This window comes from Leucopleurus acutus, assembly GCF_964270905.1.
Source record: "Leucopleurus acutus genome assembly, chromosome: 4".
Classification (NCBI taxonomy): Eukaryota; Metazoa; Chordata; class Mammalia; order Artiodactyla; family Delphinidae; genus Leucopleurus; species Leucopleurus acutus.
The window spans coordinates 13,241,935-13,265,151 of NC_139146.1; the positions used below are offsets into that span (position 1 = coordinate 13,241,935).

The 23,217-nt window shown below is 35.0% G+C and overlaps 1 protein-coding gene across 2 annotated transcripts in view; it reads left to right on the top strand.

Annotated features, from left to right (window-relative positions):
• SCLT1 (sodium channel and clathrin linker 1) overlaps positions 1-23,217 on the top strand; it is a 255,924-nt gene that overhangs the window by 120,645 nt on the left and 112,062 nt on the right. For both annotated transcript variants that reach the window (XM_082838635.1, XM_082838634.1), the window contains exons 10-13: positions 6,971-7,061; positions 9,875-9,966; positions 19,310-19,487; positions 22,987-23,085. In XM_082838635.1, the coding sequence (XP_082694761.1) occupies positions 6,971-7,061; positions 9,875-9,966; positions 19,310-19,487; positions 22,987-23,085 (460 nt within the window). The remainder of the gene's footprint in view (positions 1-6,970; positions 7,062-9,874; positions 9,967-19,309; positions 19,488-22,986; positions 23,086-23,217) is intronic.

Here is a 23,217-nt window from a genome sequence, read left to right on the forward strand (position 1 = left end):
TTTGTTGAGTATTTTTGCATCTATATTCATCAGTGTTTTTGGTCTGTAATTTTCTTTTTTTGTAATATCTCTGTCTGGTTTCGGTATCAGGGTGATGGTGGCCTCAGAATGAGTTTGGGAGTGTTCTTTCGTCTATAATTTTTCGGAAGAGTTTGAGGAGGATAAGTGTTAGCTCTTCTCTTAATGTTTGATAGAATTCACCTGTGAAGCCATCTGGTGCTGGACTTTTGTTTGTTGGAAGATTTTTAATCACAGTTTCAATTTCATTACTAGTGATTAGTCTGTTCATATTTTCTATTTCCTCCTGGTTCAGTCTTGGAAGATTATACCTTGCTAAGAATTTGCCCATTTCTTCCAGGTTGTCCATTTTATTGGCATAGAGTTGCTTGTAGTAGTCTCTTATGATGCTCTGTTTTCTGCGGTGTCCACTGTAACTTCTCCTTTTCATTTCTAATTTTATTGATTTGAGTCCTCTCTCTCTGTTTCTTGATGAGTCTAACTAAAGGTTTATCCATTTTGTTTATCTTCTCAAAAAAACAGCTTTTAGTTTTATTGATCTTCGCTATTGTTTACTTTATTTCTATTTCATTTATTTCTGCTCTGATCTTAATGATTTCTTTCCATCTACTAACTTTGGGTTTTGTTTGTTCTTCTTTCTCTAGTTCCTTTAGGTGTAAGGTCAGGTTGTTTATTTGAGACTTTTCTTGTTTCTTGAGGTAGGATTATATTGCTATAAACTTCCCTTTTAGAACTCCTTTTGCTGTATCCCATAGGTTTTGATGGTCGTGTTTTCTTTGTTATTTGTCTCTAGGTATTTTTTGATTTCCTCTTTAATTTCTTCAGTGATCTCTTGGTTATTCAGTAACGTATTGTTTAGCCTCAATGTGTTTGTGTTTTTTACTTTTTTTCCCTGTAATTCTAATCTCATAGCGTTGTGGTCACAAAAGATGCTTGATATGATTTCAGTTTTCTTAAATTTACTGAGGCTTGATTTGTGACCCAAGATGTAATCTATCCTGGAGAATGTTCCGTGTGCAGTTGAGAAGAAAGTGTAATCTGTTTTTGGATGGAATGTCATATAGATGTCAATTAAATCTATCTGCTCTATTATGTCATTTAAAGCTTGTGTCCCTAATTAATTTTCTGTCTGGATGATCTGTCCACTGGTGTAAGTGAGGTGTTGAAGTCCCCCACTTTTATTGTGTTACTGTCAATTTCCTTTTTAATAGCTGTTAGCAGTGGCCTTATATATTGAGGTGCTCCTATGTTGGGTTTATATATATTTATAATTGTTATATCTTCTTCTTGAATTGATCCTCTGATCATTAGGTAGTGTCCTTCCTTGTCTCTTGTAACATTCTTTATTTTAAAGTCTATTTTATCTGAGATGAGTATTGCTACTCCAGCTTTCTTTTGATTTCCATTAGCATGGAATATCTTTTTCCATCCCCTCACTTTCAGTCTGTATGTGTCCCTAGGTCTGAAGTGGGTCTTTTGTAGACAGCATATATATGGGTCTTGTTTTCTTATCCATTCAGCAAGCCTCTGTCTTTCGGTTGGAGCATTTAATCCATTCATGTTTAAGGTAATTTTCAATATGTATGTTCCTATTACCATTTTCTTAACTGTTATGGGTTTGTTTTTGTACGGTCTTTTCTTCTCTTGTGTTTCCCACTTAGAGAATTTCCTTTAGCATTTGTTGTAGAGCTGGTTTGGTGGTGCTGAATTCTCTTAGCTTTTGCTTGTCTGTAAAGCTTTCGATTTCTCCGTCAAATCTGAAAGAGATCCTTGCTAGGTAGAGTAATCTTGGTTGTAGGTTCTTCCCTTTCATCACTTTAAATATATTGTGCCACTCCCTTCTGGCTTGTAGAGTTTCTGCTGAGAAATCAGCTGTTAACCTTATGGGAGTTCCCTTGTATGTTATTTGTCATTTTTCCATTGTTGCTTTCAGTAATTTTTCTTTGTCTTTAATTTTTGTCAGTTTGAGTACTATGTGCCTCAGCGTGTTTCTGTTTGGGTTTATATTGCCTGGGATTCTCTGTGCTTCCTGGGCTTGTGTGACTGTTTCCTTTCCCACGTTAGGGAAGTTTTCAACTATAATCTGTTCAAATATTTTCTCAGGTCCTTTCTCTCTCTCTTCTCCTTCTGGGACCCCTATAATGCGAATGTTGTTGCATTTAATGTTGTCCCAGAGGTCTCTTAGGCTGTCTTCATTTCTTTTCATTCTTTTTTCTTTATTCTGTTCCGTGGTGGTGAATTCCACCAATCTGTCTTCTAGGTCACTTATCCATTCTTCTGCCTCAGTTATTCTGCTATTGATTCCTTCTAGTATACATTTCATTTCAGTTATTGTATTGTTCATCTCTGTTTGTTTGTCTTTTAGTTCTTTTAAGTGCTTGTTCTTTAATTCTTCTAGGTCTTTGTTAAACATTTCTTGCATCTTCTCGATCTTTGCCTCCATTCTTTTTCCGAGGTCCTGGATCATCTTCACTATCATTGTTCTGAATTCTTTTGCAGGAAGGTTGCCTATCTCCACTTCATTTAGTTGTTTTTCTGGGGTTTTATCTTGTTCCTTCATCTGGTACATAGTCCTCTGCCTTTTCATTTTGTCTGTGTTTTGGTGAATGTGGTTTTCCTTCCACAGGCTGCAGAATTGTAGTTCTTCTTGCTTCTGCTGTCTGCCCTCTGGTGTATGAGGCTATCTATCAAATTTTTTTAATGAAAACAGGTTTTGACCTTTATAACAGTATATACATAAGCACACATATGTCTAAAACATTTCCATGTAAGATAGTATAAATATATAGCTATTAAAGTTCCTTCATAAAATAAAATTAGAATTATTTTTGTTGACAACTTTAAAAATTTTACAAGTTTGAATATTTGAAATGACTCACAAGACTCCACAGAGCATACTCCCATAAGGCTTCTATTTACAGACAAAGTATGTTGTGCAGTAAGAAAAAGAGCATAGGGAAGCATAGGAGGACATCCAGACACAAGTACTCTATGGTCTTTCTGCATACAAAGACATTCTTTGTCTCCTGGTTGAACCACCAAGATGTGTACAATGAATCTTGGCTTCAGGAAAACTTAGAGAAGGTTTTTTGCCCCTCTGTTCACATAGTCCAGCCTGGCTGTCTAACCAGTTATACCAGGTGAAAGCCATCAGTAAGCAGATCCTGTGTGAGCATTACCAGAGAAGATTCAGACTCTAAGCAGCACACCATAAATCTCACTTTTCATTTTTTGGCCCAGAGTCAAGGCCAGATATTCAGGCATCCCCCAAGCTTTCTCAATCCAGCTGTAAATTTATGCAATACCACACCATTCCTGACAACTCAAAATCTAAAAAGAAGCAAGATTATGCTGATAGCTTACATTTGTGAAAACTATGATAAAGTTTATAAAGTAATGTAATATGCATTAGCTTATTTGAACTTTATGATAATTCTGTGAGCTGTACAGGAAAATTGTTTTTATCTCCAGTTTATGGCTGCAATTCTGAGCCTTAGAGAAGTTAAGTGATTGGCTCAGTTCACATGGCCTTCTGTGGTGGTAGAGCCAGGTGTAGGAGGATACAGCTTTTATTCTAGAATATGTTTCAGTATTTCATGCTAGAAGTAGATATAAGGAACTATTTATTTCTTTTCTATCTTGTGGAACAATGTAGGAATAAATAAGTATATATAAAACTACTGCTTATTTTCCCCCAAAACATAGTTCTTTGTGTGTTTTAGGGAATATAATATAATAACTTAAGTGCTTTCAGAATATTTTTCTTTTTAATAACTTATAAAAAATAAGTCTTAAGACCAGTGCCTGAATTTCTTATTTCTTATGTAGGAGAGAGATTCTGTTTCAAATGAAAGATTCTGTTTCAAACAAGATATATTTTGAAGAATTGTTCACAAAATTATTATTTTAGGATTTCCGCATATGAATAAAAAATTGGATATGTAAGATATAAGTAAAGTATGAAGACATAGTTATACCCATGACTCTTCTGTCTCTCTCTTTCCTCTTGTGCTTTCTTTCATTCACTTATGATGTATTTACTTGTCTACTATATGCCAGGTACTGTGCTATCCCTGAGGATTTAAAATTTAATAAAATGTGATCCTTGCCTTTAATGATCTTACATTCCATATTATTTTTCATAAACTCACAGTTCCATGAGAGGAGTATCTGTTAAAAATGTATAAAGTATTATGAATCATGGGGGCTGGTATTATAAGGTCTTTTGCCTAAGAGAAGTTAGCGAAGACTTCAAATGAGATTTTTGAGGTTAGTCTTTAAGATTGTTGAGGAATTTATCAGAAAAAGCAGAAGAAGCCTAGTCAAGTCAAACATGTGAAAAAAATAGGCAAGGCTGTGTTTCAGAAACAGGGAGTTAGTAGTCTGTTATACCAGGAATATAAATTACATGAGGGGAATTAGCAAGAGATGAGACTCTTTGAAGCCAGATGATGACTAACTATATGCCACACTGAGGAGTGTTGATTATATTCCCAAAGAAGTGGGGAATCCAGAAATCATTAATAAACAAGAATTTTTATCATCAGTGGGCTTCCCTGGTGGCACAGTGGTTAAGAATCCACCTTCCAATGCAGGGGACACAGGTTTGAGCCCTTGTCCAAGAAGATCCCACATGCTGTGGAGCAACTAAGCCCATGAGCTACAGCTGCTCAGCCTGCACTCTAGAGCCCGTGAGCCACAACTACGGAGCCCGCGCGCCTAGAGCCCATGCTCTGCAACAAGAGAAGCCACCGCAATGAGAAACCCGCGCACTGCAACGAAGAGTAGCCTCCATTCACTGCAACTAGAGAAAGCCCACGTGTAGCAGCGAAGTCCCATCGCAGCCAAAAAATAAATAAATTTTTTTTAAAAAAAGAATTTTTTTATCAGATAACTTTTTTTTTTTTTTTTTTTTTGCAGATAGGATGCATTATAGAGGATGAATTAAAGAGGATACCAGCAGTAAAGAGATCAGTTTGGAATCTATTGGAATAATCCTGGGAAATAATGATGAGGCCAGTGGTTGGGCCATGGAAGTGGAAATGGATTACACAACTGAGGGACAATTTAGAAGTAGAATCGTTAGGCAGATTAGATAGAAATCAGAAAACCATCTACTATAGAGTTTTTGTTTGGGCAGATTATCTTCTCCACTTCCTTGTTGTTTGAGGAGACCACTGAGACAGTCTTGTGGTCAAGTGAATTGCATTAAGCTATATCACTGGTTAGTGACAGAACTGGGTTCCTGACCCTAGGATTCTCCCATATTGCACCTCATTCCCACTGTGGCTCTAACAATTTTTTTCTTTAATCATGCTCTGATCTTACATTTGTTTACACTTAACAGTGCACTTTAATGTACATTATCTATTTTGAGGTTTTCAGCAACCCCATGACATAAGTAGAATAAGCATTATTATCCCCTTTCTCAAGGCAAGAAAGCCAAGTCAGAGTGGGTGCTATGCTTATTCAGAAGTTGCTCAGTTTTGTCATTACTATATAAAATCTTACTCCTTAAGTTTTTCTTTTTAGAATATATGGAATTTTATAACTGGTAGATTTGTTGATTGATTCATGTAGTAGATGCACTCCTGAAATTGTCTCTACGCTTAGATTTTACATGCATTCGTGTAAGGTGGTTTTGGAGTTGTTTTTGTTTTGTCATTTGGTGAATCATTTTGCAAGTAGAAAAAATTTATGTCTAATAAACTCAGATTTTTATAAATTGGATTCATTTAAAGCAAAGCATATTCTTAAGTGCTTAATCTTATGAAATATTATTGGTATCACTTTTTCTGGTAGACAGTATATCATAGAGGATTTGGTTTAAATACCAATTTCATTCTTGTTTGTGAATCCTTGGGCAAGTTGGCAAACCTGTCACCCTCACTCTCTTGACTTCAGTTTGATATAATAATAGTACTTATTTACAGGTATTGTGTTAAGTGAAACGATGTCTACAAAGCATTTAGGACAGTTCCTGGAACCTAATAACTACCTGATACATTTTAGTTTTAGATTTTTATTTCCTGTTGTTTTTATGCTAACCAATTATGGAATTATAAATATTGTTAGAGTCAAAAGTAGTGAAGTAACATTTGCTGTGAGTTTTGCATCGAATAATTTCTTTAGGTTCAACAGCACTAATATGATTTATATTTATAATACATACATAAAATATAATTAGGAAACAAGTATGGGCAGTTTCTACACTAAAGTACCTTCCTTCCTAAAACTGTATGTTTTTTTTCCCATAATCCACATGTTCTGTATTTACACGTAGTATTTAATTGGTATAATATTAAAACTCTTTTTTTCTGTTTCAGGAAGTCTTATTTTTTATTCTAAAATCTTTTTCTATGGGGAGTCCAGAAGATATTGAAACTTATTTGATAGTATTAGAACATTCAAAAACTTGTCCTTTTTGTCCTTTGCAGCTTCAGTCTCAGAAGAAAGTAAATATTAGACCATCTTGTGACAAATGTTTCAGTTCATTATGCTAAGTGATTATATAATACATACTTCTGGTGTTTAAGGAATGATCAAGGTGTTGAAACTTAGGTTCATTTTCATAGAAAGGCCAATCAGCAATATTTCACTAACTCTGTTCAGGAAATTATAGACATAACTATATTCTACTTAATGCACTGACATTCTTGTTAGGTAATTTATCAAGATGATAAAGTTCTTCATGAAATCTATTGAATTATTTGAGTATAAAGCGTAATTTATCCAAATAAAGTATTAATGATTCCCACTTTGTACTCATCCCTGCAGCTATATTTTTTCTTCTTCACACTCTTCGACATAAAGGGATCTTTCAGTATTTATCCCTTACATTCATTTTTAGGTGTATCGTGGTTGGTACTGATTTTACTAAATTTAGATTTCTAATTTAAAAAATTTGTATGGTCTATGAAAACAGTGTTTGTTGATTTACTTTGTACTTTAGGCAAGCCAAGTTAGATCTGAGAGTTGCAGCAGCAAAAGTGGAAGAGTTAACTAAAGTGACGGAAGATCTTCAAGGACAGATGCAAAAGAAGGTATCTTCCTTTTTCTAAGACAACTGGATGCAGATGTCTGTAGCTTTGTTTTCTATGTATTTTATTGTTGATCTGTTTTGGATTAGGTGTTAAAGAGGATTGCTGGAAAATTAATCATTTTATTGTCCTCAAAATATGAAATTAGGAAGCTAAATTGTAACATTGGAAATAATTTTATTTCTATTCACTGTACCCTAAGTCAATAAACATCACAATATCATAATCATCCCTAAACACATCATTACTGAAATGCATGTTAATGTAAGATCAAGTTTTAGTTAGTTGGTTATATGTAGATGGAAAAGGAGTATTTAATACTATGTTTTGTTTAATACTACATTTTGTGTTATTGGCATAAAAGACTGGTTCTTTTTACATGTAATGGGGAAGTTTCAAGAAGGTGTCAAGGAAAGGTCAGACTTTAAATTTAGATGGATCTAATTATTAAAGCTGGAAATTACAGGGGAATCTGTAAGAGCAACAAAGCCACAAAGAGGATGAGCCCTACCTCTGCCCAAATCTTGACGGATCCTCAAATTATGCAGGCACAGTGAGTTCCCTGGGAGCCTAGTTAGAAGAGCAACAGTGGAAAGAAATAAGAACTCATCACAGATGCCAGCTGCTGTACACTGTAGGGGACACACTTCAGAGTTTGAGTCTAGGTAAGATAATTGCCTAACTGAACAAAAAAAGCTAATAATCTTCGAAAAAACAAAACAGAATCCAGAGAAACTGTGATTCGTTATCTTTATTATCCAGTTTTCAATCAAAACTTACTAGACACTAAAGTATGATTGGTGGGGGAGGGGGAGGAAGAAGAAGTTGATAGAAACTCATTTTCATTGAGTTTGGATTTAGCTGTTGGATTTAGCAGGCAAAGAAAGGCTTCAAATAAGCTATTATAAACATGTTCACGGAATTAAAGAAAATCTATTTTTAAATTAGAGTAAAATAAGATTTTAGTGAAGGAATGGATAGAGAATGTTTAATTGAGAACTAGAAAATAATTTTAAAAATAGAAATTCTAGAGTTTAAAAGTACAGCAATCCAAATAAAAATTTCATTAGATGGGCTCAAAAATTAATTGGAATGAGCAGAAGAAATAATCAATGAACTTTAAAACAGATCAATAGAAATTTTCCTGTTCAAAGAATACAGTTTAAAAGATGAAAGAAAAATGAACAGGACCTCAGAGGTCTGTGGGACAATATGAAGCAAGCCAATTGAAGTGTAATTGGATTTGCAGAAGTAGGGGACAGAAAAGATGTTTAAAGAAATAATGACTGAAAACTTCCAAAATTTGGTGGAAAACATTAGCAAATCCAAGAAACTCAGTGAACCCTTAGTACAATAAACACAAAGAAAATCACTTTAAACACATCATGACAACACTGACAGCCAATTATAAAGAGAAAACTTGAAAGCAGCAACAGAAAAATGATATGAACAGGAAACAGAGATAAGAATAAAGGCTGACCTCTCATCAAAAAATTGTGGAAGCAGAAAACACTGAAGCAATATATTTGAAGTGCTGACGGAAAAAAATGCTCATTAAGAATTCTGTGTCCAGGGACTTCCCTGGTGGCGCAGTGGTCAAGAACCCGCCTGCCAGTGGAGGGGACGTGGGTTCAATCTTTGGTCCAGGAAGATCTCACATGCTGCAGAGCAACTCAGCCCGTATGCCACAACTACTGAGCCTGTGCTCTAGAGCCCGTGAGCCACAACTACTGAGCCCACGCCCTGGAGCCTGTACGCCACAACTACTGAGCCCACACGCCACCACTGCTGAAGCCTGCGTGCTTCAGGGCCTGAGAGCCACAACCACTGAGCCCATGCTCTGCAACTGCTGAAGCCCACGTGCCTAGAGCCTGTGCTCCACAACAAGAGAAGCCACCACAATGAGAAGCCCGTGCACTGCGACAAAGAGTAGCCCCTGCTCACTGCAACTGGAGAAAGCCTGTGTGCAGCAACGAAGATCCAACGCAGCCAAAGATAGATAGATAGATGGATAGATAAATAAATAATCGTATGTCCAGTGGAACTGTACTTCAAAACTGAGGGCAAAATAAAGGCATTTTCAGGTAAAGAAAAACTGGGAAATTTTGTCGCTTAGTAGAGCTGTCCTTCAAAAACTGTTGAAGGAAATTCTTTAGACTGAAAGGAAATGACACCAGGTGACAACTCAGATATAGGAAGAAATTAAGAGCAACAGGAGTTGTAAATATGAAATAATACATGTACATAATTTATGTTTTCTTTTCTCTTGTCAATACCTTAAAAGACTGACTGGCTTTATAAAGTATGCACATACACTATATGACAACAAAGGCACTAAAACCTAGGATGTTTCATGGTAATAAATCCATTGTAGCAAGGTTTTTTTGAGATGATACAAATAAAACCTATTAATTTATTTTAAAGCGTCACTATTTAAAGTAGAAATATCCTATGATTATAACAGAATGCGGCATAACCTAGCTAAGAGAACATATTCTGAGGGCAGATTATCTGCAACAAATCCCTGCGTTGTTTTTTTAGACTTGCTCTATAGAAATAGTTGGAATATTGATAGAAATCCATATGCAGTGACTGTTTTGATTATTGTTTTACTAATACAGAATTGATAGTGAGGTTCTCCTCCCCCTTTTTTAGTATATGCATGGTTTGTTTCCAACGTGATATTGCTTTAAACTTACATATGAAATTCTAGCAATATAATAACTTTACAGAGTGAACTGTTTTCTTTATGCTGTTTAATGATGTATTGAATTTTTACAAACTTAAAGTAAGCATCCAGTTTCTTTATTTTCTAGGAGGAGGATATGGTGTCTGCCCAAGGAAGAGAGGAAGCATCAGATAGGCGCTTACAGCAATTACAGTCTAGTATAAAACAATCAGAAACAAGGTAAACTGCTAAATACATCTAGCTTTGTCTATAAGCTTCAAAACTTATTCCACATTAGAGTTTGTTTATGATTTATGATATTGTCTAGAATATATATTTTATAAATGCTAAACAAACTATAATCATAGGTTTAAAATCTGGTTTGCTGGACATTGTTTATTAAAAAATCATATTCAAAAAATTGAACATGTGTTTTGAACATATATTGAAATATCATTTTTGTCTTTGCCTTTTCTCAAAAACAGTAATAGTCAAGTTTAGTTAATCCCAGAATCAGAAATGTTCTTTTCATCTTAAAGCAGAAAAAAAAAAATAGCGAAGTTGGGTAAAAATTATATAGAAAAATCATTTCTTACTGAGAAATACTTGAGAAATCATTATAGATGTTTTTCCTGGAGTCTTATGGAACAAAAATTTTCAGTTACCTTTGACGGTCTGAGCTACTTTTTAAATATATTCTGTAACTTTGTCTTTAATTGCTGTCTTAATGCAGATGTTCATTCTAGAATCTTTTGTTGTTGTTTTCTAGTCCTTGTTTGATATTCCCTTAAGGAACTTGAAAATTGTCATTTGTAATCTATTAAAGATACAGTGACTACAGCACATAAAATCATATTATGGTTTATAGCTGAAAAATCTACTCTGTATGATTGGAATCTGTTACACTCAGAAATAGTCTACTGATCTGAGGACATCAAAAATTGAGATCTCAGTTCTAGTCACAGATCCATGGCTAATACTGTTTGTTCAGAAAAAAATTAGTGTCTTTGAGCTTCTGTTTCTTGTTCTCCAAAATGCTAATAAAACTAATTTCTTTGCTCATAATGGGTTCAGAACTAATTGATTTTAACTGCTAACTTGAGATTCTGATGAAAGATGTTCTAATTTTTAAGTGCTAGGGTTTTTTGGGTTTTGTTTTGCATTTTTCTAAACTTTTCAACAGTTGAATGATTATTTGACTGCTTTCTTGAACTTTTTTGTTAACCTTAGAGAAAAGTCTGTGGTTGTAGTTTTTTCATTCGTTATTTTAGTAGCATTATGTGCTATGAAAATAAATGCTAGAGACTTGAAGTAGTGAAATCTGAATATATAAATTTCAGTTCCTTTGATTCTGATAGTATTTCATAAGGAATCAAGTTGTTCATAGATGCTTTAAGTTGTCTTTTTAGTACTGAAGACTCTGAGATTTTTGTTGGGTTTTTTTCTGCTTTTAATATAAAGTTATAACCTAACTGAAAACTTCCTAAAGAGAGATTACTGCATATGTAAGAAAATCTAAGGATATTTTTTAAAGTTCAGTATTCAGCTAGCTGCCTTTGAGAAGAAAATTTTTACGTTGGCTGTCTTTTGGAGCTATTAAATTAATGTTGTTTCTATTATGATTAAAAAAAAGTTATATATTAAAGTTAAAAAAACTCTTGTATTTTTATATAAGAGAAAGCAGAACTATTAGTGTAGTTGATATGTGTCTATAAGCAATGTTCAGCCAGTGTTTTAAGTGTGAATATATCCTGTTTAATGGAACTACCAGCTATGGAAAAGCTATGTTTTTAATGGTCATCTTTGTTGCATAAACTCAAAGACACTTTGGCCTCCGTAAATACTTACTATTTGAGTTATTAAAATTATATTTATTATTTATAAAATTATTATTTGTGATCCTTTCAAATGCCACAAACACCTAGGAAGCATAAATCATTTTCTCCCATCTTCCCAAAAAAGGCCTCTGCCTCCCTGCTTTTTAGATGATTCACTGGGAATTATCTCCAGGGAACGCCAGTTCTCTGGGAAAGACTGCTGATTTGTATATTCTCTGTTGAATAAGGTCAGAGTGAAATGAATAGAATTGCTTTAAACTACCTCTTCATATTTTTTTAATTTGGTGTTTCTTTCAAAGTAAGAATATGCCAATAAGACTAAGAATTCGAACCATTGTTCTTTCTTTGTTGTGATTTTTTTGTCTCCACCTCCCCCGCTCCCATTTTAACGGATACCATTCTCCCTCAGCTTCCTGAGTACACATGGAAGGTACATTTTTTTAAGACATTGTTTAGAAATATCTTTATTCTACCTTTAAAGGTGATAGTTTGGGTGAGTAATGAATCCTAGGTTGGAAATCCTAGGTTTTAAATCATTTTTCCTTAAAATGTTGACATTTTCCTCGTATTATCTAGCTTCCAGCTGCAGAAAAAAAAATTCCTGTGTCATTCGAAATTCCTGCTTTGTGTGTTTGACCTGTTACCCCACCCCCGTGGACCCCCTCCCAGAGACTTGCGGGATCATCCACCCACGACCTCCACAGTTAATATTCTACAATTGCAGATGTGCACATTTAGTAAGAATTTGTCTTCACTCATTTTACTGGGGACATTTCAATATAGAAATTCATGTTCTTCACTTCTGGCAATATTTTCAGGATTTTCTGTTGAATAATTTTTTTCTCTGTTTTTTCATTTTTTCTTTTAACATAATATTAGCTGGATATTGGATCTAATGGATTGATTCCCTAATTTTCCTGTTTTTTCTCTCCCATTTTCCATTTCTTCATTTATTTTCTCCTTTCTTGGGGGTTCCTTTAAATTTTCTTCTAACTAACCATTTGTTGAATATTTTATTTTAGCTATCATAAATTTTTTAAAGAGCCATTTCTTATCCTCTGAATGTTTCTTTTTCTATAGTATCTTAGTATAAATGTTATATCATCTCTTAGTAAAATATATTAAAATATTTTTAAGGTTTTATTCTGCCATCTGCATTGTCTCTGATTTCTCTAACATTCCTTTGTTCTTTGTGCCTGTCTGTCTTCCTTCCAAAGGCTTGATGATCCTTTCTATCCATTGATATTTAAAAATAAGACACCAAAGTGCCTGTTTCACCAGCACATATACTAAAAACTGGAATATACAAAGAAAATTAGCATGACCCACACTCAAATCCATGAAACATTCCATGTTTTTAAAAATCAAATTCACAGATACAGAGAACAGATTGATGGTTGCCAGAGGCAGGGAGTGGGGAGGGGTGGGTGAAATAGATGAAGGTGGTCAAAAGGTGCATACTTCCAGTTAAAAAAGAAATGAATCACGGGGATGTAATATACAGCATGGTGACTATAGTTAATAATACAGTATTATATATTTGAAAGTTGCTAAGAGAATAGATCTTAAAAGTTCTCATCACAAGAAAAAAAATTGTAATTGTATATATGTGGTGATATCAACTTGACTTATTGTGGTGATTATTTCAAAATATATGCAAATACTGAATTATTATGTTTACACCTGAAACTAATACACAGTTGTCCCTCAGTATCCACTGGGTTTTGGATCCAAGACCCCTGTGGATACGAAAATCCGTGGATGTTCAAGTCCCTTATATAAAATGATACAGTGTTTGTATATAACCTATGCACATCCTCCTGTATAATTTTTTTTTTTTTTTTTTTTTGGCGGTACGCGGGCCTCTCACTGTTGTGGCGTCTCCCGTTGTGGAGCACAGGCTCGGGACACGCAGGCTCAGCGGCCATGGCTCACGGGCCCAGCCGCTCCGCGGCATGTGGGATCTTCCCAGACCGGGGCACGAACCCGTGTCCCCTGCATCGGCAGGCGGACTCTCAACCACTGCGCCTCCAGGGAAGCCCCTCCTCCTGTATACTTTAAATCATGTCTAGATTACTTACTAATACAATATAAATGCTATGTAAATAGTTGCCGGTGCACAGCAAATTTAAGTTTTACTTTTCAGAAATTTTTTTTTAATATTTTCATTCTGGTTGATTGAATCCTGTAATGTGGAAACCACAGATATGGGGGTTGACTGTAATGTTGTATGTCAATTATATCTCAATTTTTTTAAAAAGTAAGACACCAAAAAGTAGATAGGTAGGTAGGTATGTATAGGTGGGCTTATAGTGTGGCAGACTAACTATATTATGTTTAGGCAGTGAGCTGGCTTTTTCCTTGGGCAGTCCCCAGATATCAGAATCTGAGGGTGCTCTTCCTTGAGCCAATTTCTCCAGAGTAGGATCCATCAGTCTTTTGACGTGGGCTGAGAATGGAAGTGCACAAGCCTGAGTGTATTCCAAAACCTGAAGAAAGAGTCTGGCAGGTGATAATGTTCAATACGCAAACTTTCCTTCAGTACCCTGGGTTTTGTTATGTTTTCTCACCACCAACTTAACTTGAAATGACAGCGCCTTGCTAGATAGTTATAGATAGATACATAGATCTGAATCGTAATTTAGGTGGACGTTTCTTTTTTTTTTCCTCATTGGGGTATAGTTGCTTTACAATGTTGTGTTAGTTTCTGCTATATGAATCAGCTATACGTATACATATATTCCCTCTCTCTTGGACCTCCCTCCCACCCCATCCCCAATCCCACCCATCTAGGTCACCACAGAGCACCAAGCTGAGCTCCCTGCACCATACAGCATGTTCCCACTAGTTATCTGTTTTACACATAGTAGTGTATATATGTCAATCCCAATCTCCCAGTTCATCCTTCCCCCCCCTGCCCCCCACCATATCCACACGTCCATTCTCTACATCTGCGTCTCTATTCCTGCCCTGCAAATAGGTTCATCTGTACCATTTTCTAGATTACACATGTAGGAGTTAATATACGATATTTGTGTTTTCTCTTTCTTAATTCACTCTGTATGACAGACTCTAGGTCCATCCACATCTCTCCGAATGACCCAGTTTTGTTCCTTTTTATGACTAATATTCCATTGTATATATATGTACCACATCTTCTTTATCCATTCATCCATCGATGGACATTTAGGTTGTTTCCATGACCTGGCTTTTGTAAATAGTGTTGCAGTGAACATTGGGGTGCATGTGCCTTTTTGAATTATGGTTTTCTCAGGGTATATGCCCAGTAGTGGGACTGCTGGGTCATATGGTAGTTCTAGTTTTGGTTTTTTAAGGAACCTCCATACTGTTTTCCACAGTGGTTGTATTAATTTACATTCCCACCAACAGTGCAAGAGGGTTCCTTCCCTTTTCTCCACTCCCTCTCCAGCCTGTATTGTATGTAGATTTTTTGATGATGGCCATTCTGACCGGTGTGAGGTGATTACCTCATTGTAGTTTTGATCTGCATTTCTCTAATAATTAGTGATGTTGAGCATTTTTTCATGTGCCTCTTGGCTACCTGTATGTCTTCTTTGGAGAAATGTCTATTTAGGTCTTCTGCCCATTTTTTGATTGGGTGGTTTGTTTTTTGATATTGAGCTGCATGAGTTGTTTGTATGTTTTGGAGATTAATCCCTTGTCAGCTGCTTCATTTGCAAATATTGTCTCCCATTCTGAGGGTTGTCTTTTCATCTCGTTTATGCTTTTCTTTGCTGTGCAAAAGCTTTTAAGTTTCATTAGGTCCCATTTGTTTTTGTTTTTATTTTCATTACTCTAGGAGGTAGGTGAAAAAAGATCTTGCTGTGATTTATGTCAAAGAATGTTCTTCCCTGTTTTCCTGTGAGCGTTTTATAGTGTCTGGTCTTACATTTAGGTCTTTATTTCACTTTGAGTTTATTTTTGTGTGTGGTGTTAGGGAGTGTTCTAGTTTTATTCTTTTACATGTGACTGTCCAGTTTCCCAGCACCACTTATTGAAGAGGCTGTCTTTTCTCCATTGTATATTCTTGCCTCCTTTGTCATAGATTGGGTGACCATAGGTGTGTGGGTTTATCTCTGGGCTTTCTATCCTGTTCCATTGATCTATATTTCTGTTTTTGTGCCAGAACCATACTGTTTTGATTACTGTAGCTTTGTATAGCTTTGTGTAGCTTCAGGCTTCAGTATAGCCTGAAGTCAGGGAGCCTGATTCCTCCAGCTCCGTTTTTCTTTCTCAAGATTGCTTTGGCTATTTGGGGTCTTTTGTGTTTCCATACAAATTGTAAAATTTTTTGTTCTAGTTCAGTGAAAAATGCTATTGGTAATTTGATAGGGATTGCATTGAATCTGTAGATTGCTTTGGGTGGTATAGTCATTTTCACACTGTTGATTCTTCCAATCCAAGAACATGGTATATCTCTCCATCTGTTTGTGTCATCTTTGCTTTCTTTCATCAGTATCCTATAGTTTTCTGAGTACATGTCTTTTACCTCCTTAGATAGGTTTATTCCTAGGTATTTTATTTTTTTGTTGTTGTTGCAATGGTATATGGGAGTGTTTCCTTAATTTCTCTTTCACATTTTTATTCATTAGTGTATAGGAATGCAAGAGATTTCTGTGCATTAATTTTGTCTCCTGCAACTTTACCAAATTCATCTATTAGCTCTAGTAGTTTTCTGGTGGCATCTTCAGGATTTTCTATCTATAGTATCATGTCATCTGCAAACAGTGACATTTTTAATTCTTCTTTTCCAATTTGGATTCCTTTTATTTCTTTTCCTTCTCTGCCGTGGCTAGGAGTTCCAAGACTGCATTGAATAATAGTGGTGAGAGTGGACATCCTTAGGTGGAAGTTTCTATTTGGCAGTATAGCATAATTGTTAAGAACACTGACTCTGGACCCAAACTGACTGAGTTCAAACTCCAGCTTCACCAGTAACCAGATCAATAACCTTGGGCACATTGTTTACCCTTTTTGTTCTTCCGTTTCTCTATCTATAAAATAAATATAATGATTTAACCTACCTCATAATTTATATGATATAATCTCATATCCTACCTCATAGGCTAATGCTATAACCTATTTCATAGCATCATTGAAGATATTGAAGATTATGTTTTCTTTAACATATGTAAAGTACCTAGCACAAAGAATGTTCTTACAGGTGTTTGTTATTATCATTGTTGTTACTATTATTATAGAGTGGGAATTTGGCCCAATTTTAGTTAGTTGAAAGAAAGGATTCATATGAGATTTGGCTGTAGAAGATATAGAAGTGCTTTATGAGAATAATAACAGGCGTAATACATCTTTTATGTTATAAAATTATGGAAACCTTTAAATTATGAAGCTGATGATCTGAATCTACTTTCCTATAACTCCACCCCTAACACCAGCGTGACTTTTCAGAGCCACATGTTTGCTGTGGCTGATGGACTGTTAAATACATGTAAATCCTTTAGTTGCAAGGCTTTTTCTGACATGTGTGGGTGTGAAGCCTGGAGGTGAGTGTCAGAGTGCCTTGACTGAAGATTGGAATTCACAGAGTCCTAAACAAAGCTTGCCCTGTTGAGACACATGGACTCCTGGGAGATGAAGATGGCATAAACCCTTCATGAGTCCACCTCCTCTGCCTGGCCCCCAAGAGGCCATGGTGAAGTGAATGGGTGAATTGTGCTAGTAAAGTGCCAGATGTCCTGTACCTCTGTGGGAGAGGTAGAGATTGCTTCATCTTCTACCACAGTGCTTTAACCAAAGTAAGATGGAATGAAGCATGTCATGTATGTAAATCATTACAGTATGAGAGGACTGTATTCCATTAAAAAGCAGAGACCTGCAGATTTTGATTAAAGCCTAGTAATGTGTTATTTTAGAAAATACCTTAAAGAGTAAATGAACTAGAACAAAGGTATCAAGAAAGGAAAGATGAAGATTTGTTTTCAATTTAAAATAAAGCTGTTAGTGGAGAATATTAACAACTGTAAACAAAAGGAAAGCAGGAATGACAATATTAATATTACATAAGGTAGGGTTTAATGGGAAAAACAGTAAATAGAATAAATAGGGACCTTATATAATGAAAAAATAAATCACCATTTTGAAAGAGGTACAACATTAATAAACCTAAATATGGCAAATAATAGGACAGCTAAATGTGTGATGGAAAAGCTGGGAAATGCAAGGGTGACAATGAAAATACAGTTACGTTCATTATGGCTTCTCATGCCACCACTTAGAAAAGAAATGCCTGAAAAAAACCAAAGAAACATATGTAATGCAAGGGAAGAACTGTCTTACCAGAACATATCAGAACATATTATAAAGCCACTATAATCAAGTTAATATAACTTGGGCCTAGACTAGACAAATAGATCAGTGAATCATGACAACTGATAAGTAAATCATGATATTTTCACATTTTAGATACAAGGGTTTATTTCAATTCATCAGTTACTAATGGTACTCATACAACTGGCTATCAATCTGGAAGAAAGTTAAATTGGACTCCTGTCTTATAGCACATTCAGAAGTAAATTCCAGATTGATTAAAAATTTACAGGTAAAAATATTAAAGTCATAACATTTTTTGAGGAAATCTAGGAGCTTACATTAACCATCTATGGATAAACGAGATCATCTTTATAAAAACTGAAATCCCAGATGTTGAAAAAAATAGTCAAATTTAGCTGTATTCAAGTGAGCATTTTTAGTGTAATAAAGATTTCCTAAATAGAGTCAATAGGCCACAACAAAAAAGTAGATTTGGGAAAAAATATTTGCAGTATACAGAACAGACTGAGGGTTAAATATCTTAATATTCAAAAAGTTCTTATAAAGGAACAAGCAAAGTTAATAAGCTATCAGGAAAAAGTAGGCAAAGGATATGAGGAGGAAATTGAAAGACAATTCACATAGCTAGCAAACTTTTAAAATATGCCTAAACTCTCCAGTAATTAGGGAGATACAAATTAACAGTGAATACAAATTAGCAGTGAGGAGAAGTTGCATCCGTCAGACTAGGAAAGGAGAGAGCTTCTGGATGTATTTCTTGAAGGGATTTTTACAAGGTGTTATTGAATAAAAAAAGCAAGTGCAGAAAAGGGTATATACTATGATCTTATTTTTTATAACACGAAAAATTTTGTTTAAAAACCTGTGGATTGATGTGTATATACTGTGTATGTATATTTATGTGTATATGTGTGTGTATATAAGAATCATATGATTTTGTGAACATGGAGAAAAATATTCAAAGATATACATTAGTAAGTTAACATGGGTTACCTGGGTAGAGAGTAGTAAAGGGGAGCCAAGTAAAATCTAAAAGACAAAAAGACCATGTAAATAGAAAGAACAACTTATTCTTTAAGGATTTGCTTTATAACACTGTCATGTATCTGTATAAGACAGTATGAGTTAACATAAGTAGGAAAGTGTAGGAAATGTAACATAATCAGAGTCATAATATCTAGGCTCAGTCTAAGCCCCACTGCTCATTATTCATATGACCTTAATTAAATGTTTAAGCTCTCTGGGTCTGTTTGTTATTCTTTTAAATGGAAATAATGAAACCTACTTTACAGAACTTTTGTGTGAATCAAATGAGAAGATACATGTGAAAGTAACTGGAATAATGCCTGTCCTGTAATAGATACTCTGTAAATCTCCTATCTCCCTCCTTTTTAAAAATATTTAACTTTCTCAACGTTACTATTAATTTTTAGGTTATGTGTGACAATCCAAGAAGCTACCCAATTAAGAGCAGAAAAAATACATTTGGAAAAACAGACCAGAGACTTACAAGCAAAGTGCTATGAATTAGAAAATGAGAAATACGAAGCTATTGTAAGAGCCAGAAATAGCATGCAACTCCTAGAAGAAGCTAACCTTCAAAAAAATCAGGTAAGAAAACTAGTAACCATGTTTATAAATAATAATAAATAGATAATAAATAAAATAATGAAATACTGAACATTCCCCCATATGACCTGATAGTAAGGGACTCAGTAACTACAGAATTAATGCATAAAAATGAAATTGCTCACCATTAATAGGCATACTATTGATACATTCTTGATGTTAAGACTTAACATCATAAAATATGGTAAAATGTCAACCGTCTCCTAAAACTTTCATTAGATGTTTTTTATGTCGCCAATCCTTGTGTAACTAATCTTCATCCCCTGTAGTCTTATACTTTAAAAAAAAAAAATGTGTTAAAGTACTTACCGCAGTATGTATACTCTGTGTTTTAGTCACTTGAATCAGATGAATCTTATTAATCTTTATTTCGCCTTCATTACTTACACAATTACTCTAATAGAGCAGAAGCTTAATTGACAGGAATTAAATTAACTATAAAGATTTATTAACCCGAGCCTTCATGTCACTGCTCCTTTTTTTTTTAACCCTCTAATAATTGTGATTACTATGCTACCACATATCACATCTTTTACCACTTTCGTTTAATGGTATTTAGTTTATAGAAGTCACAAAATAGGTTTGCTTTTTTTTTTTACATCTTTATTGGAGTATAATTGCTTTACAATGGTGTGTTACTTTCTGCTTTATAACAAAGTGAATCAGTTATACATATACATATGTTCCCATATCCCTTCCCTCTTGCGTCTCCCACCCTCCCTATCCCACTCCTCTAGGTGGTCACAAAGCACCGAGCTGATATCCCTGTGCTATGCGGCTGCTTCCCACTAGCTGTCAATTTTACGTTTGGTAGTGTATATATGTCCATGCCACTCTCACTTCGTCCCAGCTTACTCTTCCCCCTCCCCATATCCTCAAGTCCATTCTCTAGTAGGTCTGTGTCTTTATTCCTGTCTTACCCCTAGGTTCTTCATGACATTTTTTTTTTTCTTAAGTTCCATATATATGTGTTAGCATACAGTATTTGTCTTTCTCTTTCTGACTTACATCACTCTGTATGACAGACTCTAGGTCAATCCACCTCATTACAAATAGCTCAATTTCGTTTCTTTTTATGGCTCAGTAATATTCCATTCTATATATGTGCCACATCTTCTTTATCCATTCATCTGACGATGGACACTTAGGTTGTTTCCATCTCCTGGCTATTGTAAATAGAGCTGCAATGAACATTTTGGTACATGACTCTTTTTGAATTATGGTTTTCTCAGGGTATATGCCCAGTAGGAGGATTGCTGGGTCATATGGTAGTTCTATTTGCAGTTTTTTAAGGAACCTCCATACTGTTCTCCATAGTGGCTGTACCAATTCACATTCCCACCAGCAGTGCAAGAGGGTTCCCTTTTCTCCACCCCCTCTCCAGCATTTATTGTTTGTAGATTTTTTGATGATGGCCATTCTGACCGGTGTGAGGTGACACCTCCTTGTAGTTTTGATTTGCATTTCTCTAATGATTAGTGATGTTTTTAATGTTACTGGCTCCCTTACGAAGCAATCATTAAATTATTATTTCATTTAATCAATATTTATTGAATTCATAGTGTATGCATAGTACTCCACTGGGACATATGGGGATTACAAAGGAAATACTTTGTTTTATTTATGTTTTCTTTCTTACATGATAGATGGTTTTCCAAGAGAACTATTAAAAACAAAACAAGCTATAAGTTGCATGGTAAGAAGCTACTAAGAAATAAAAAAGAAACAATTATCCAAATCTAAGCTGTGGGGAATGCTAAGGTGCTTTTTATACCTTTCAGATACTATTCCCTTCTGTGATCTTTTAGAATGGATGAAAGGAACAGAATACATAATATGCTTGGGAATTCCTCTAAACGCCTAAGTTAACTAGAAAAATTAAGAACAGGGCAGAATTGTGTCTCTCTCTCCTCCGAAGCCTATGAGCATTCTTAACATCAGGTCATAAAAATGAATATTTTGTGTGGAGCACAATGGACAGAGAAGGTAGTAGTAATAATACTCATCCCTGTCCCTTAAATCTTTTCATTCAAGTCTCAAATCCACAAATTGGGCCTGAACCGTAAATTGCCTGTTTATGGCTACAGTATTAAGTTCCCTCTTGACTTACTGCTTAATTGCCAGAGGGTTCCCACCTTCAGTTGCTTGTTCCAAGAAGTTCTCTTAACCAATCATACAAACAGGTATGAAGCACAACCTTACCATAATTTCTTATGAAACTTCCCTCTTCCCCATTGTCCCATTCTCCACGACAAGATCTTATATCAAAACAGCTATTACTTCTCCCTAGCTTACCTATTTAAGTAGGAGGAAGTTTATTAAACAACAAAAACAGAGATAGGAATGTGTATGGTATCTTTGCAAGACAGTGGGATCAGAACACAGAGCTGCTTACTCTGTAATGATATTTATAAAAAAAAGAAAAAAGAAAAAAAGATTCATTCAAACCTAAAATTGGAGGAGTTCCAGGCTCAGGAAGGTATTTGAACTAGACATGTAAACTTGGGACTTTTCAGCATATAAATGGCATTTAAAACTGCGAGATTGGATTAGACCACCAAGGGGTGGATGTGGATAGAGAAAAGGACCAAGGACTAAGACTTGGGTAGTTCAATAATAGAGAGGTTCAGGAGAAGAGGAAGAAACGGCATTGCAGACTCAAAAGGAATAATCAGTGAGTTAAGAGGAAAACCAATACTAGGGTGTGCTAAAAGCCAAGTATAGAAAGTAAAACAAAGAAAAGAAAGTAATCCATTATCTCAAGTGCTGTTTGACAGATCAATAAGATAATTATGCAAAATTGACTCTCATGGGTTAGCAGTATAGAGATCATGGACAGTGAAAGCCTGATTAGAGTGAACATAACAGAAAGTTTTGGAAATGAGCAAGTGCAGACTTTAGAGGAGTTTTGCTCCACAGGGAAGCAAAGAAATGGGATGTGACTGACAACAGAACTAGGCTTATAAGAGTATTTTTTAGGTGAGATGAAAATGATTGGTTGGTTAGAAATTTCATGGAGAGGAAGTAGGTGGTGTCTACAGTGATGGAGGTATGAGGTGACAAGGGACATAATTTGAATAAAACCAAATAATGGAAAGAAAGGGAAATCTAAGAGATTTTTCCACGAATATAATATTTAGATTTGATTATTTATTTTACATAGGGAATAAAGGAGAAAGAAAATTAAAAAATAATCCTAAATTCCCAGCCGTAGAGATTAGAAGAGTGATGTTACTGGCTAAAACAAATATCAGAGGAAAAGAATAAATTTTTAGTTAGGACAAGGTCAGTGAGGAGGTTAAGGAAAATAAATATCATTCATAACTTAGGCAAGATCTCAAAGTGGAGATGTCTCAGAAGTTTCGCATAAGAGGTATGCTTTCAAGAAAGTGATTAGTGGATAGGTTTTTACCCATTTATTACATAATCTCTATTAATAACGATGTGACCTATAATAACATCAAATTATTATTTTCTGAAGGCTCTGCTTGAGGAGAAGCAAAAAGAAGAAGATATAGAGAAAATGAAAGAAACCGTTTCTCGGCTTGTGCAAGATGCTGCCATAAGAACCAGGAAGGAAGTAAGGGGGTTTTAATTATATTTAAAATTCAAAATTTTACAGAATTTTGCAGCTTAAGAGTAGATACTACCTGAGTTTTTGCCTTGTGGACCTAGGTAATTATTTGTCAGCTGATTGTATCAATTGTGCTAA